This window comes from Macrosteles quadrilineatus, unplaced genomic scaffold (assembly GCF_028750875.1).
Source record: "Macrosteles quadrilineatus isolate MER2022 unplaced genomic scaffold, UCM_ALF_1.0 Scaffold_2__2_contigs__length_208266976, whole genome shotgun sequence".
Taxonomy (NCBI): Eukaryota; Metazoa; Arthropoda; class Insecta; order Hemiptera; family Cicadellidae; genus Macrosteles; species Macrosteles quadrilineatus.
Window position 1 is genome coordinate 31,994,546 of NW_026542595.1, and position 17,818 is coordinate 32,012,363.

The window sequence follows — 17,818 nt, forward strand, 5'->3', positions numbered from 1 at the left end:
ACACAAAGAACACAAAGCTAAACCAACAATCAAAAAAAAGGTAGAGTAGACTGGAACTGTAATCATTTAGTTAGAAACTGAAACCCCAATTTTGAAAAGACTCTAAACCCCAATTTTGAAAACCCTTTACATTGTCTTACCTGGACCCAAGGCCAAGGGCCTTGGGCTCCAGCTCCCCCAGCAGGACCCCGTCCTCTGGTGCATCACACAAACACTACCCACCAAAACTGACCCCCTGAACAAGTGCACTGGCCTACTTAAAGCAACAGCCTTCAGTAGGTCAGCACAACAAGTTATTGTTTAACAACACTACCAGCCTACTCACACAACATTGCCAAACACTTCCTCTTTACAATATTTGACCCTCCTATTACATTGGTAGAGGAACAATTTGCATGGAAGCGAATTTGGATGGTATTTGGAATCCAGTAAAGCTAACCAATGTATGGTATGTACCTGGTATCTTCGCAAACCTATTTTCAGTAACTGCTGCTCAAGATTTAAATGTAAATAGTAAATTTGTATCAACATCCAAAGATTGCACTTTGTTTGATAGAAATGGTAAACCACTCATCAAAGGACATAGAAGTCAAGGCGGAGGCTTGTTTAAATTAGCAGTAAGAAAATCAGTAGACCTCATGGCTGTTATGGAAGGAGTTCCAGCTGTTAATCAGTTGCAGTTACTTCATGAACGACTAGGACATCAAAGCAAAACTCATGTACAAGAGTTTGCAAGAAGAGAACTGAACCTTATTCTCAAGCTTGACAATGAGGTATGTGAATGTTGTGCTTATGGAAAAATGCACAGGACACAATTCAGAAGCAGAGATGAACACAGAGCTTCAGTACCTGGTGAAATCGTTCACTCTGATGTTTGTGGACCTTTCTTAGAGTCGATTGGAGGTTCAAAATACTTTGTATTGTTCAAGGATGACTTTACTCGCTACCGCAGTGTTTATTTTATGAAGACAAAATCTCAAGTTGTAGAGAAGCTGAAGCAGTTTCTTGCAAAAGTCAAAGTCACAGGCCATGTAATATGTAAGTTGAGATGTGATGGAGGAGGTGAATTCGAAAACGAAAGTATTAGACAAGTCCTTCAAGTGAATGGAATACAACAGTTGATCACAATGCCATACACTCCACAACAGAATGGATCTGCAGAGAGAGAAAATCGGACCATAGTTGAATGTGCAAGGTCAATGATGCATGCTCACGGTGATCTGCCTCAAGGCTTGTGGGCCGAATTGATAAACACTACAGCCTATATTTTGAACAGAACTGCTAAGTCATCAGTTGCCGGAAAGACTCCATATGAATTATGGTTTAGAAAAAGACCTGCAATAGAACACTTACGAGTTATCGGGACAGATTGTTTTGTCCATGTTCCAAAGAGAAGACGTAAGTTTGACAAGAAAGCAATGAAATGCAAACTTATTGGATATGATGGTAATGATGGATATCGTCTCTGGAGTTCATGGAAATGTACTGTCCTTGATTGTTGGGATGTAAATAAACAATTCTTGCAAAAGCAACAGCTGGTATTAGTGACAAAACCTACATAATGCATATCACTCCATCCACTATTCTCATATCAATGATTCTTTAAAACAGAAAATTTTGAACAAGTCAATGTCTCTGCTTTCTACATAGATGGCTATCAATTAATTCATTATGCTACAAAAAAAAAGGTTGCTTATGAGGTAGTAACAAGTCTATGAACCTTTTCCTACAAAATGCCAATGCTGTTAAACTCACTAAAAAGTGGTACACTAAATGTTAACAATTCCCGGACGGGCAAAATCGTGACATAGAACGGGAAAAAATTATAGGAAAAAATAAAAATTAATTTTCCTTATTTGTGTTTTGTTATACAAGTATACATAAAATAAACACAATGGAACACTTCATACTGTGAAAATAATTTTTCACTCGTTTTCAACTATGCGGATATATCCGCTACCCGTCCGTCCGCGTATCGGTAGAAAAGCAGCGGATATATCTGCCACCCGTCTTTAAAGATATGACCATGACAACGTTAGGAAATAAATAAAGAACAATATGTAAAAAATAAATAAAGACAACGTAGTGTTGAGCGCGAAACGTCGAGGGGGGAGCGTAGGAGAGGTTGGGGGTGTGCGAAAGAGGGGGAAGCGCGTGAGAGGGGTAGGCGCGGGAGAGAGGGGGGAGAGCGGGGGTGAACGCAGCCACGTAGAGAGCAGGAAAGTGGCGCCTTGGTACAGCGAAACATCTGGTTACTGCTCAAGCACCTGATAGTCTGTCTGAAGAGAAGGCGGATATATCCGCTTCCCGTCCGGAACATCAAAAACCATAAGCGGATATATCCGTTACCCGTCCTTTATCGCCAAAGACTTAGGCGGATATATCCGTCAAACGTCTGAGAAGGGTTAATAAAACGATTTTAGTGTATATTTAAGTACCTTTTCTCAAATCATTCTCCAGTTTCCACGCGATGCCAGGGGCTCGCAGGTCCCAACCTATGATACAACCCAACATGGTGGCATAGACCAGCACACTCTGTGAGCCTGACCCGTGGTGACTGATGTCCACTGCAGCCCCCTACAATAGAGATAGATAAGACTATTCAAAATAGATTACAAGATAATACATCAGGAAGCATGGGTATGACGGCTAGTTTTTTTTAGAAAACAAACTGTTCAAAATTCCACAAAGTGGTATAGAATGTTAAAAAATTTCTATAAGAGCAGATTAACTTTATTTATTTTAATCATTTAATTTTAAGAATAAAAATATTAGAAAAGAAATCTAAATTTACTAGAAAACTTACTGTTTACTTGCATGACATACTGTATGTTATTGAGGGGAATTTGGGATTATACAATCCTATGCCTGGCATTTATTTATTGGGTGCATAATTTAGGAGTTATCTTGACGAAAGAAAACCATAAACATTGAGGAAAAAATGCTTTTCCTAAATTTACAATCTTTTGATAATGAATAACATTAAAACTACACAAGATATCAAACAATATTGCAGAACATAACTTGCTGTAAATTTAATACAGACATGACAGTAATTTCGCAATGACACATAGTTTATGATTTTTTTGTGAAAACAAATTGAAAATGGTACCTTCTATCCCCCCCCCCCACTCAAAGGCTACAGGCGGGAACTTTTAATATGTTCACCCCCTAACTTTATCAAAGAAAGTCAGAAATTGTATTCCATACATTTCCCTGTGCCTTTTTGCTACCTGGACTATTAGTGAAATGGTAAATAATATTTGATCACCTCCTCATGAAGGTCTAGTTGTCTGCTCTGCAAGATGGACATTTTGTTTGTACTAGTTTCAATCCTGACCACCAGGACAGCTCCACTGCTGCTAATGGTTGCCACTGATTGGTTGTTGTGACACAGAGTCATTCCCACCAATGCGCCACTATGCCCATTGTACACCTACAATGTTTTACTCATTAAGGTTTCATTTCGTAAAATAATATTTGAGTGAAAAACACTTCACCTACTATGAATATGAAACCTCCTAAGTAACAATATAAATGGGAAAATAAAATAAGTTTGTTTGAGGGTGGACAATGGAGAATAAAGCTTAATTGGGAACTGAGAGAATTGTTTTAAGATCCGGATATTGTCGCTGAGGTACGGAGTAGAAGGATGAGATGGGCAGGATATAAATGAAAACACTTTTTACTAAAAAAAGCACTGCAGGACAACCCAGAAGGAAGTCTTGGTAGAGATAGTGGAAGCAAGTAGAAAAGGACGGGTGAGGTTCATTTGTCCGAGTTTTCAACTGTCCGAGTTTGTTAAAAATTACAAAATATTTGAAAAATCATTTGTCCGAGTTTTCAACTGTCCGAGTTTTTATAAATAACTAATAATAATTAGATAAATCAACTGTCCGAGTTTATTAAATTATTTTAAAAAATATCGTAATATCAAGTGTCCGAGTTTTCAACTGTCCGAGTATGGCTTAAATAATAATAATATTTCGTTAAATCAACTGTCCGAGTTTTCATTTGTCAGAGTTTTTAAATTATTAAAAAAATATCAAAATATCATTTGTCCGATTTTTCAACTGTCCGAGTAGGGGCAACATCAAAATGTGACATTGCGCGCCGAGACTAGCGTGTCTAAAGCGCCGATTCAGAAGTCGATGTGAACCCCTTCTGTGAAGGAGTCAGGCATTGTGCGAGCCGCGAGAGGCCCTCACGTCGGCTTAAGAAAAATTATATTATTTTTATTATAAGACTAATTTTACAATTTTTAATTATAAAACTGTCATCACCAAACACAACCAACCAAACTTGCTGATAATATAATAATGGCGGGGGTATTTTATATTATCAGCAAGTTTGGTTGGTTGTGTTAGGTGATGAGAGTTTAATTTTATTATTAATAATTGTAAAATTAGTCTTATATAAAAATAAAATAATTTTTCTTAATTCGACGTGAGGGGCTCTCGCGGCTCGCACAATGCCTGACTCCTTCACAGAAGGGGTTCATATCGACTTCTGAACCGGCGCTTTAGACACGCTAGTCTCGGCGCGCAGTGTCACATTTTGATGTTGCCCCTACTCGGACAGTTGAAAACTCGGACAAATGATATTTTGATATTTTTTTTAATAATTTAAAAACTCGGACAAATGAAAACCCGGACAGTTGATTTAACGAAATATTATTATTATTTAAACCATACTCGGACAGTTGAAAACTCGGACACTTGATATTTCGATATTTTTAAAAATAATTTAATAAACTCGGACAAATGAAAACTCGGACAGTTTATTTATCTAATTATTATTAGTTATATATAAATCTCGGACAGTTGAAAACTCGGACAAATGATTTTTCAAATATTTTGTAATTTTTAACAAACTCGGACAGTTGAAAACTCGGACAAATGATGTGATCCCAAAAGGACATAAGAAAACTACGAAGAATGAAGGAAGACGCAAGATGCAGAGATGTATGGAGAGGCAGTGTGTTAGGGAGGCCAAGTACCACTTAGGGTACCAATGGCCACAGCAGTAAGTAAGTAAGTCCGCTTCCAAGCTCAACCCACCTAGAGATCAAAATCAAACATTTTACACAAACTTTTTTCCCCACAAACGTTTCTGACAATAAAAAATATAGTTTCCTAAAATCACCACCAGGGTCATTTAGAACAGGGCTTTGTCCCACCTCTTTCCTGCTAGATAGCGACACTACTTTACTGACTGCAACCTGGGTAGTGCTGCTATCTATCAGAATCGCTTAGTACTATGTCCAAAACCAGTTTTATTGCAGAACATTGCTATCCAGTATAATTACTGTTGTTTTTACTGTAATTCAGTGTTTTAGCGGCAAGCGCTAGTTCAGCTCCTAGCGCAGTCGCGGCATCTAGCGGTTAGCAGCAAACGTGTTAATACAGCACATATTTTCAATTTGGGAAACCTTAAAATTTTAAAACAAATGATAAAACCTCAACATCTTAATGCGTGGGAATCTTATTTTATATAAAAAAAAACAGACCAAAAAAAAAAAAAACAGTAAAAAATGGCAAACTTTATCACTTTCTTCAATTTTTGACCCTTAAGATTCAAGTTGATTAATTAAAGCATCAAATTTTTAGAAAATGAAATGATCTTGTAGTTTATCATAACTTTTACACTTTAGATTTAACAAAATTATTTTCTGAGGTACAACTTATTAAAAGTACTTTTTTGTTCAAAGACATTTTTAAAACAAAATATAATTTCCTTAGCAGTTTTTGCATTTTTTACATATTCTAGGTATTTGTCTGATAACCACTGTACAATGAATGATCTGGCTCTTGTATCTTTTGCCTTATTTTCTTATGTTACTTGATTTTCAAGAATATCAATCAGCAACTCCTTTCTCCTCAAGGACTAATTTTAGTCTGAACTTCCAATTGGCAAAATTAGTCCCCTCCTTTAATTGAGGTAAAACAGACACATTTTCACTACTTGAAATTTTGTAAGTCTAGTCTTTTAAACTTGATCAATAAATAAGGCAATTACTGGGACTGAGCTCTCTGGGCCCATAAACTTTTCAATTTGATGTAAAGTTACATTACTTGGCAGAGTACAGTAAAACGCCGATTATCCGAATTAATTGGGACCGGGGTCGATTCGGATAATCAAAAATTCGGATAATCAGACACAGAATGGTAATAAAGAAAAACAAAGTTGTGCCGTGTGTATGTGCTCAATGCTCAACGGCACTGTTTAATTTGTTGTGTGGTTGGTACTACTGGCTGCGTTCTGCTGGACGTTCATCGGCTGACATTTTGTGGCTCCCGTTTCTCAGACTTTGGGTTTGAGATTGTTCCAAGGCTACGGGGTTTTCTTCCGGAAGAGTTTTCTTTTGTGAACCCTGAAGTTTTTAGTTTCATAGATCGTTTCGCAACTGCTCGGAATGGAGCATTTCTGCGAGTAGAGTTTTCATACCACGGGTAAGTTGAATTCGCCAGGCCTAGTCCTCGCTTATTTCATTTTGTTTCATTTTTCACTGTTTCACTATTGTTCAGAAATGTTTTATAGAGTCATTTTGATGTGTTTTGTACTGTTTTCTGAGAATTTCGAGTCCACTAGATAACACAATGTGCATGCCTCGTTGAGTTAACTTGTTCAGTACATGTGATATTAAAAGTTGAGCCAATTTTCATGTTTAAGGTTAAAAGACCAAGTTAGTAAAGTGTTAACATCATGTCTGTGTAACTTTGAGTCATTTTTGTGTAATTTTTGTGTTTAACTGTGAGCTGGTCTGGACCCAATCACATTAAAAGTTTCTAGGCTAGTTATATTTTTTTGTTTGTGCTAGTAGCTTTTGCTAGCCTAAATTTTTGCTCTGGTCAACTACAGTAGCCTAGCCAAGATAATAACCTTTTAATTTTCCATTTCATTTGTTCTCAAACTTGTGAATAGTAAGCAAGCACATTCATGCACTTTTATTCATGTGAGATCATGTTACTATTCTTTAGAAAACCATGTTTGGTTAGGCTAGACACTAGAACAGCTATTGTAAAAATGTGGTCGCTGACTGCAGGTAAAGAGAATGTTTTACGCCCTTTTGATTTATTCAGGCCTAGTGCAACCTGAATATATGGACTCTGAGACATGTTAGCCCTAATTAGGCCAGGTCAGTGATCTATACTTTGTATCAGGGTTGGCGACTCCACCTGAAGCCTGCCACCATTAGTTGCTGACTGACTTAACATGAGCATTCTCCTGGACTGCACCGCTGAGACTGATGCGCCGTGCCACTGCCAGTCCTCGCACTGCCACTGCGGCACTTGCTGATGGAATTACCTACACATCTAGGCCTACGCCCACTCCGGCCTAATGCCGTGCTGCCATGTCTGGGGAGCGGCCATCCTGTACTCGGCCCTACTTCTACTTCTGCTTCCTGGATTTCAACAAGGTTTACGGTCAGGTCAGTCCAGCCCTTTTGGAGAGTCTCATCTACCTGAAGAAATCTAACTCCACATCAACGTTTTCATTTAACTTATAAAATAAAACCTGTAATCTTTTTACCTGCAATTTTATTAATTAGGCTTTCATTCTCTAAATTTAATTTAACTTTAACTTTCATTCAAATTTTTAAATTCCATTCTTTTAATTCTGTTTCACACCCCTTGATTGAGGGTAAAAATCTTTTTTTTTCTCCCTTGACGGTTATTTTACCGCTTGGAATATATTTTGGAATATATTTTATAGTCTTTGCGAGGCGACCACATTTGTTGATAGTGTAAATGTTTTCATGTTTGTAAATGTAAAAGTTATTTATTTTAAATGTAGGCCTAGGGCTAAAGTAATTTCCTTTAAATGTTTTAAATGTTCTTTATAAGGTGGCCACCTAAGCTAACTTGTTTTAAATTTGTTTGAGGTAGTACACTAAATGTTTTTGCAACTAAATGTCATTTAGGCCTAACTTGAATTTCCATTTTAAATTAAATTGTTTTTTTTTAACTAAAGAAATTTTAAAATATTTTTAAAGCTTTAATTATTATATCTTGGCTAGGGCAATGTTTATTTATTATTGTTATGTATTATTGTTGCATTTATATATATTTATTGAAATGAATAAACTCATATTTGTGTCCAGCCAGCTCTTGTGTTGTCATTGTTGGTCCTCCACCTCAGCAATATTGTACCGGAATCCCACCATTGATTTTGCGCTTCCAAGGGCTTCACCCTTTTGATCAATGGAGTTGGGAATTCGGTCACAAATGGTAGCAGAGCGTGGTTGGTCAAATTTACTGTGCGGTAGGTTGATTAAAGTAGTAGAAAAAAAAAATATATATATTTTTTTTTTTTTTAGCGCAGTAAATAAAGTTGGTAAATTTTTCGAATGAGATTTGTTGAGGTTAGGAGGACATGGCATTTGTGTTTAGTCATAGTGGTTCATTTGTTCTTTGTCTGTTAGTTATTTATTTGTTTTTGTGGTCGTCTCATGTTTCTGATTTTGGGCCTGTTGGTGGCAGGCTGATTTTGATTGTTGGCCCCGTGGTTGTGTTCTCGTCTGTGAATTAGAGGTCTTAGGAAGTTAGTGATTGTTATTTGTCGCATTGTTGTGTCTGAAAAGTGTCAATCTTTGTGTTAGGTGTCAGAATGGCTAGCTCTTTGATTCCCGAGTTTCTGCTCAAGGACGAGCTTGTGTTTGAGGTGAAGGCTAGGGGAGCTGAACCTGCGACTGATGTGAGCTCTTTGCGTACACAGTTGCGAGGATTGACAGCGAGCAAGTTTGTCACATCGTGGCCACCCACCTTAGTGGTCACTGATGAGTTGGAGGCTTGCAGGTCAAAATTTGAGGAGTGGGATGGTCGTGTCGAAGAACTGAAAGATGAGCCCTTGACCGGTAGAGCGAGGTCCCGAGCGATTTCTCGCATTGGACATTTGAGGGGACGCGCTGGCCTGTTGGCTACCGTAGGCTCACTCAAGGGGGACGACCTTGCCTGGCTCAAACAGGTTTCTGGTAGTCTGGATGAGATGTTAGCGGCCCTTGGCCCTAAGGCTCAACGCACTTCGGAAGAACCGAATGTGGTGACCGAGGTTACTCCGGTCAGTCGCAATGAGGTTTCGACCGAAGTTGGTCCAGCTCCAACTCCTGGCTCTCCCATTCCGTGCGCTCCAAATCAACAAACCGAGCCCATCGCCAAGTGTTCTGGCTCTTTGGCCTCTGCCTCGTACAACAAGCTTCCCAACCCTTTGACGCCTCTTTTGCAGGCTCTGCCTTGTGTTGATGGATTGGAAGTCCACAGATTGTTGAAATTTTTGGCAGACTTGTTCCGAATTAGGGAAATTCCGGGTGTTGATGACTCACTGCTTCTCAGTTTGTTGATCCCATATTGTCGTTCTCCACTTTCTGATTTGTTGAACCTGGTTCTGTCCAAGAAGGGAAATTTTGAGGAATTTCACAGGCAAACGCTTCAAACTTTTGTCCCTGGGAGGATGCGTGAGGACCTCAAAATGCAGAGGTCACAAAGTGTTACACAACGAATGAACTTTATTGAGTGGATAACTAAGACATAATAGAGATGTTAAATTGAATTTAAGTACAAGTAGAGAAACAAATGCTGATATTTATAAAAACAAAACTACAGTACAATATAAAGTTCTTTACAAAAAGTTCTTTTACAACGCTTACTTGTACATCTCGATCAGCGTAAGTTGCCGTGACCTTGTAGCTCGTTTCCGCGCAGCTAAATCACGCAGGCGCCGGACGGCAAGAAGCTGTACACCGTCGCACTCTGGTTGCCGCTCCATCCATTTGAAGGCGTTGTCAAAGCACGTGAACGCCTCACTATGTGATGGTACACTTTCGTCTCCTGCATCTTCGTCTCCCCCGGTCTCATTGCTTTCATCTCCATTGTCCTGTTCATCCATGACACTCACAGCGATTTCATCATCAGTCATTATCTGGTATCCTTGATCGTTCCTATCACATTCCAACCACTCTTCCATATCATCGACATCACACTCCGAACAACCCGCAATCTCCTTAGCCATGTTTACTAACTCCCCAACTGACGGCAATTCCGGTTCGTCTTCATCAACGCCAGCAGCTTCAGCAGTTAGTTCTCGTTCTTTAGCTTGCTTTTCAAACTCGAGTTGCTCTTTTGTCGACGTACCGTTTATTTTGTTCCACGCCCGTTTAAGTGAAACACTTTTAACCATGTTCCAGGAGTCTGCAATCATGTAGCAACAGTCTTTTAAGTTTATTTTTTTGTACGAATCCAAAACTTGTTCCTCGTCGTTCTCTTCAGCTAGGAGCAATTTACGAAGCATCTGTTGTCTGTAAAGACGTTTTGTGCACTCAATCACACCCTGATCCATGGGCTGGAGCAGACTTGTCACGTTAGGAGGTAAAAAGAGACACTTAAATCTCCCCTTTTCTCTCACGAGAAGATCTAGTGAAGGATGCGTCGGCGCATTGTCCATGATAAGCAGAACCTTTCCCTTTTTTCCTGTTTCTTGTTTAAATTTTTTCACTTGAGGAATAAAGGTTTTGTCGTACCACTCCAAAAAAATAGTGCTCTCCATCCAAGCATTCTTCTGGTTGGTGTAAGTCACTGGTAAGTTGGCTACGTTCTTAAAAGCCCGTGGCTTCTTTGCTTTGCCGATCAATAATAAAGGAAGGCGATGGGTACCAGTAGAGTTAGCGCAGACCATTACAGTGACGCGATCTTTACTGACTTTGTGTCCGGGAGCACTTTGTTCTCTTTTAGATGCTAGGGTTTTTCTTGGCAAAGCTTTCCAATTCAAACCAGTCTCGTCAGCATTATACACAAGATCAGGGTCGTACATTTCTGTTTCTTTTTTAAATGTCTCCACAAATTTATTAGCAGCTTCACTATCAGCAGAAAGTTTTTCACCGGCAATATCCAATTCTCGAATGCCGTGCCGATTCTTGAAATTGCGTATCCATCCCGTGCTTGCCTTAAAATCAGCTACACCCATTTTTTCACTGAACATTCGCGCCTTTTCACACAAAATAGGTCCTGAAATCGGTTGTCCAATAGATCTTTGTTGCAAAAACCAAGTAAAAACTGCATTTTCCAGCTGTTCATCTTTAGCCTTTTTCATCACTTTTCGTGACGAACATCCATCATCACTTTCCAACGTAGTCACAAAACTTAAAATCTTTTCACTGTTATTTTTTATGTCAGTAATCGTAGCCGCCCCGACACCAAATCTCTCCGCCAATACCTTTCCCGCCACTCCTTTTTTTAGTTGGTTGATTATTTCCACTTTGTTCTTTAGCGATAGGACAACACGTTTTCGTTTTGCACTCATTTTACTTGGTTATTTAACACACGTAACCATACAGTAATGAAGATCACAAGTTTGACAATCTCACAACTCTATAAAAAATCAGCGATCCGCACAATAGAAGAGGGAGGAGCTAACTGACCTAGAATCCGCCAAAAATCGATAGTTCGCGTGTCATTGGGTAGGGGGAGTGGCTGCAGGTGCATGCGCTGTACATTCTGCGCATCTAAACGCTGTCTCGATGTCAATTCACTACACCGCCGCGCGGGGTGGCGACGTCATTGTGTCTACGCGGCAGTCGGTCAAATTTTTGCACTTAGTTTTAATTTTTAATATTAAGCTTGGAGCCGATTCGGATAATTGGCGATTCGGTTAATCGGCGTTCGGATAATCGGCGTTTTACTGTAATACAGTAATTAATTAATTTCTTGAACTATAAAAATAACCTTGGCTACGTATCATTGTTTTTTACTTGCAAAATGAATTTTTTACTACAATAATAAATATTATTCCAACATAAAAATACAAAAGAACATCTATTCTAACCATTCAGTTGGGAGAGACTAGGGAATATATTTATTATGGAGAAAACATGAGAAAGTTTAAAAAACTTAGGAAAAATTATTTCAAATGACAAACTACATCAATTTGCAATTGAGACCCTATTGTTACTATCTTGCGCCATCACAGGAACATCATTACAGAACACCCCCTCTTAACCGACCTCGTATTAACCGATAATCGGATTATCTGCCTTCGCTCCTAAAATAATACAGTTTGCTTTAACCGACCTTGATTTGAGAGCAGTTCGGTTTAACCGCCGCTTTCTAGGAATCTCAGCATTTCCGCTCCCACGCTTGGCAATGAGAACTGAACCATACACTTATCTCCACAGGATATTACTAAGAATAAGTTATTTTGTATTGATCACAAAAAATATAGCATATTGCCAGTTTGTTATCTTTGCAGAAAATTTATAACATCGTAAAGTGCGTTACGATTTTGAGAACTGGTTATCTTATCGCTGGAGTAAACAAACAATGCAACTTGTAGGGAGGGAAGGGAAGGGGGGTTAACAACTCCTAGTTTTTGTGCCTCGAGCCTCCAGTGAGAGGCTATGAATAAACATCCTGTCTTGTAACAAAATGGTTGCTTGTATCTTTAATTTCGACAAAAGGTTCTGTAATGTATTACAATGGATTTGGAAAGCATCAATTAATACATTACAGTAGTAAAGTTATTAAAATAGGAATTTTTATTGACTTTAGCCTAGTCCTAAAATATATTCCACTGAAAGTAGGCCTATTTGGCTTAGTCGTGTTTTGTGTTTATTTTGACTTTTCTATCAATACGAAAAAGGAGATAAGAGTAGTTTATTTTATAAATATTGCAAGTATGACTTCAAAATAATGATTATATAATTCCAAATAAATAGCACTTCATTATGTTATGATTTTAGGGATTGCCCGTTTTAACCGGCCTTTTGAGTTATCCGACCTAGGTCCAGTCCCATTAGGGTCGGTTAAGAGGGGGTCTACTGTATCACCAACTACCAAAGCGGCCAAATTATCAACATCTTTCATGATCACAGAAACATCATCATCACTGAAGACTATGAAAAATTGCTGACAGTTGGAATAATTCGGCCCTGAGGAAAGCCAGAATAAAATGTTTTCCTGCATAAAGATGGGAAACATGTTTTCCTAAAAATGTATCAACGTTTCAGGACCTGTCCATTCCTAATCAAAATGAGCTATTTCACATGAATAAACAACATACCTGGCGAGATCTGTTGGCGATATTTCTACCCTCCATCTTGGCACAGTCCCAAATGCGGATGCAGCCATCGGAGGAACAACTTGCAAACAGTGGAGTCTCCGTCACAGGAACCAGCCTAGCAAATATGTTATCAACAATACTACAACAATATCTACTTCATCCAACTTTTATATAGCATAGATAGATAGATATTTATTTATGCATGGATTTATTTACTTAATTAATATTGTAAAGACTATCTTTACACAAGATTGGTGTTTAAAACAAGAAATTGTGTTTAAATTTTCTAACAGATTCATTTTGACAGACACTAAAATGTCATATGTGCCAAAATGTGTTTAACGTCAAATCACTAGAAAGCATCATATCTGTTAACTAAAGCTTTATGTTTGTTTATACCTGTTGACCGCAGCTTTGTGTTCGTGTAGATGTGCCACCAAGGAGCCCCGCAGTCTCCAGCCAGGAGGGGGGAGGGGAGGGATCCAAGCCTCGTGTTCTGCCCAGTCTTTGGCTCTTGTAGCTGCTGCATGCAACTCTTGTCTACGCGAGACCAGCCGTCGCAGCTCCAGCTTACATGGAGCATATCGATCTGTAACATTCACACTCATTACCTATCTCAGCAGAAACAAGGAGGTCAAGCACTCCTCTATATCTAAAATAGTGTAGGTATCACTAAATAGCTTGTTAGTATGAACACTTTTTTATTTATGTTTTTCCCTTACAAAACTTACCCCAAAGAAGAACTACGGGCGACAGTGTGAAAGATGGCGAGGGGTGCAGAAAACCCAGCCTGCCCAACTGGCTGTTTTTATAATTTTTTTTTATTTGTTATTTATTTATTTTTTTATCATTCTTTTTACATGCAAAGCTAGAGCCACATAAGTTTCTGCAAAAAATGCTATATAACAAGTTGATAAAAATTGTTTTTCTTTGCAGAAAACATTTCTATAGAAAGTCAACAATTTTATTTTCTACAGACAAATTCTCCGTTCTGGAAACTATAACTGTCATAATAAAGCAGATTATGTTGAAAACTATACATCACACAATGAACTAGTTAGTTTTTTATTGTTTACAAACAGAATATTAAATAATTAAATGAACAAGTCATATGGTATAAAAAATAACAAAAGAGAATAATATTATATCATAGTAACGCTACAAAAATGTCATGCATTACATAAACTAAAGCTGCGACGTAAATATTCGGTGCGATCATGAGCAAGAACAAATAGAATAGCCGATTGCCAAAGAGAATTCAATGTAATAACAGTAGGCGTATTCAAACCGATCCGCACGCTTTAAAATTTTTTCATTTCCAAACATTAAAACTATCACACACGCGATTCATTTTCACACAACTTGGACCTCGTAAGCCCAGAGAAAATGTTTGGATTTTTCCAAGTCCGTTGCAGGAAGTGTAAAAACCTCCTTAAGTCTAACACATCTAAGGTTTTTCATTAATGATAGTGCTTCCTAAAGACTCCAAAACCTGTGACTTTTACGTTTAAGTACTGTAACATTTCCTCATCTTAGCTTTCCTGTATATTCTATGGACAGTCGACACTCATTAAATTACATTAAACGTCAATAGCATATTTATATTCTTTAAACTGCCCCCTAACATGGAATGTGAAAACATAGAACACGTCCTGTAAGTTGTTAAAGTAAACACAGTACACTCACATGTTCTAATTTAAACAAGGCAAAGATGTATAGGCCTAAATGAATTTAACTCTTTCTGAGCGTTGGCTGTATATATTCAGTTGCGAGCCTTGAACGTATATACAAGCAGCTCAATCTGAAGGTCACAAGCGTACAACGCATAGCTAAACTCCGGTAAATGGTTCTATGGGTCAAAATAAAGAGAAAATCAAGAATAACATTTTTTCCAAAATTGCTTCCTTAAGCAGGTATCCGCCATTTTGTATTTTTTACATAAACATTTTTATTTTTGAATTTTTTCAACCGACCTTTATAAAACTTGGTATGAAGGTTAAGGTATAAAAGGCCAATGTTAGTAAAAAAATTCATTTTGATTCAACCCCAAATTTCAAAATGGCGACTATTTTAATTTTTTTAACTTAAATTATGTGGTACTCAAAAACGGCTAATTTTATGAAAACATGTCAAGAAGACTTTTACAACTTCTTCAAAAAATTTAGCTTTTTTAATTCCCTATAAAAAAAAGTTAAAAAAGATCGAATAAGAAATAGCTGAAATATTAAGATTTTTTGTTGTAAAATGGGACAAACCTGACTAGCTTCTGCCTTATTCTACCTTTTTTAACTTGGTATCGTTTGATAAGGAATTAAAAAAGCTAAATAAAAGTGTTCTTGACGTTTTTTCAAAAAATTAGCCCTTTTTGGGTAATTTTAAGTTTAAAAAATTCAAATAGCCGCCATTTTGAAATTTTGAGTTGAATCAAAATGATTTTTTTTACTAACAATGGTATTTTCTACCTTAACCTACATACCAAGAATTATAAAGGTCAGTTGAAAAAATTCAAAAATAAAATTTTTTATGTAAAAAATACAAAATGGCGGATATCTGGTTAAGGAAGCGATTTTGGACAAAAATGTTATTCCTGATTTTCTCTTTATTTTGACCCATAGAACCATTTCCCGGAGTTTGGCTGTTTACTTACGAGACACTCTGTATAAGTCAAAACATGTAAATGTCATTCAGGTATTTTAATGTTGTTTCTTGGCCGTCAACAGTTACCTTGGCAGGTCGTGAGTTTTTAAGCTGTGCGCGAACTCTAAATGTTAATGTGTATTGTTGTGTGTCCGTCCTGTTTTTATATGTTAAATATTTTTTTAACCCTTGACGCAATTAATCAATATTATTGCTGCTATAATTTTTTTGTGGTAAATTTCTGATTGGTGGGTTGGCATCACTAATCACGTTAACATCTGTTGTTGACAAAACCGGCCGGCTGAGTCATTCTCATGTTATTGTTAGCGCAGACAGTCTGTTTACGTGTTCTTGAATGAAGTAAATTTAGTAAGACAAGATTAGTGGAGTATATTCACTGCTATTGAAAACGACGTATAGATTGAATGATCTAAAACAATATTTTTTATTGCATTATGATAAGATAAGTCTGTTTTATCTTTTGGTAATAATACTTTACTTTGAAATGACCACCATACGAATGTAGGTATTTTAAGCTAAGTATGAAATAATAAAGAAGTCATATTGATCTTAACAAGATTTTTAAAAATTCATTAACCTTTTTAAAAGTTTATTAAAAATAAACTAGAGGACCCATGCTGCTCCGCAGCGTTAAAATAAATATTATATCCAAGGAAAAATCAAATTTATAATTTTTGATTGAGTAATACAGTATCTTAATCGCTTAAATAAAAGCCGATATTTCACTGAAAGCTCTTAGAACAAAATATATAGGATTATATAATTATAAATGGTGAAATACATCTTAAATAGATGCAAGAATTCTAAAATAATTCAATTTTTTTTTAAATCGAGAAATACAGTAGGTAAGTAAGTATATGCCGATGCTTGATGTGAAATTTTTGCGTGCTTGACTTAAATTTGAGACCTCAATCATGAAAATCGGTCGGGTAGAAGAGCCAAACGTAGTCGGAAAAGAAAAATTAAGTTTTTTTAATATACAAGATGTTTTTCTTAAACTTTAAAATTTACAATGGTTAGATGTATACATACGGATAATGCATTCTTTAGGGAGTGTTGGACATATATATACGCCACAACAATTACATAAATCATAAAACTAGAACCATCAGATAGAAGTGGAAAAACAACAAAATCAAATTTTAACCCCAACCTAATTATTGACTGTGTGGTGAGTAGATTTTCACCCTGCAGCCGAAAAATATGAATTTCTTTGAACTTGCTGGGTTTACTCCATTACATAGCTATGTGGTGAGATAAGCTTACACTGTATGTAGGAGCGCTCCTGGATGCTGTACTCTGTGTCCATGCTGCGCTGGGGAGACACCTGACTATCACTGGACACCACGTTGTTGGTGTTCCTGGCAAACACACATAACTTAACTGTCCAAGTTTTTAATTAAACAGAGAAAATTTAATTTATCTTTAAATTAACATAGATTTTTGAATAACACACATGTTTATGGATAATGGACAAATAGTGAGGGAAAATGGAAGCTTAATAATATTTTGTCACCTTTCATGCACGAATGGATGCCAGGCTGGAACCAAATATTGTCACAGATCAAGAAACCTCTGACAGAGCTGGGCCAACTTAGCACTGGCAAGTCCTCAAGGGTCTTTACTCCGCCTCTTTAATAAAGACATTTATCATTTCAAGATAGCAAATTTTAACCTTGTTTTTGCCTCCTACTAGCCAGTTAATACCTAGTAAATATATTACTTGTTGGTTTCATGTATATATCATAGAAAACGTCAATCTCCTCATCATAGGTTGTGGTTTCAGATATGTGTTCAAAGATGAGATGAGAAGTATGATTGGTGAGTGAACTCAATTTGTCTTCAGATATGATGTCTCATGTTGGGATGAATACTTACAGAAAATGTTTTTCAAATATTGTTGACAAACACTTCCAAAGTTTAGAACAAAAAGATTTAAGCTGGTACAGTAAAAAAACTTCACGCTTGTAAAGTCCTTGTATTATTTCTTAATAAAGTACGATGAAGAGTAAAACTGAGTTGGAAATGGACTGATTTGAATGAGTATAAAATGATGTAATACTAATTAATTAAAACCCAACAAAGTAATTATTCAGGATTTTATAGGTTT

The 17,818-nt window shown here is 37.0% G+C and overlaps 1 protein-coding gene across 5 annotated transcripts in view; it reads right to left on the reverse strand.

Annotated features, from left to right (window-relative positions):
- The window catches only part of LOC128983894 (phosphoinositide 3-kinase regulatory subunit 4), a 94,538-nt gene that overhangs the window by 14,628 nt on the left and 62,092 nt on the right, over positions 1 to 17,818 (reverse strand). For all 5 annotated transcript variants that reach the window (XM_054403150.1, XM_054403147.1, XM_054403148.1 and 2 more), the window contains 5 exons: positions 16,975 to 17,069; positions 13,450 to 13,639; positions 13,051 to 13,165; positions 3,272 to 3,436; positions 2,439 to 2,577 (listed from right to left, as the gene is read on the reverse strand). In XM_054403150.1, the coding sequence (XP_054259125.1) occupies positions 2,439 to 2,577; positions 3,272 to 3,436; positions 13,051 to 13,165; positions 13,450 to 13,639; positions 16,975 to 17,069 (704 nt within the window). The remainder of the gene's footprint in view (positions 1 to 2,438; positions 2,578 to 3,271; positions 3,437 to 13,050; positions 13,166 to 13,449; positions 13,640 to 16,974; positions 17,070 to 17,818) is intronic.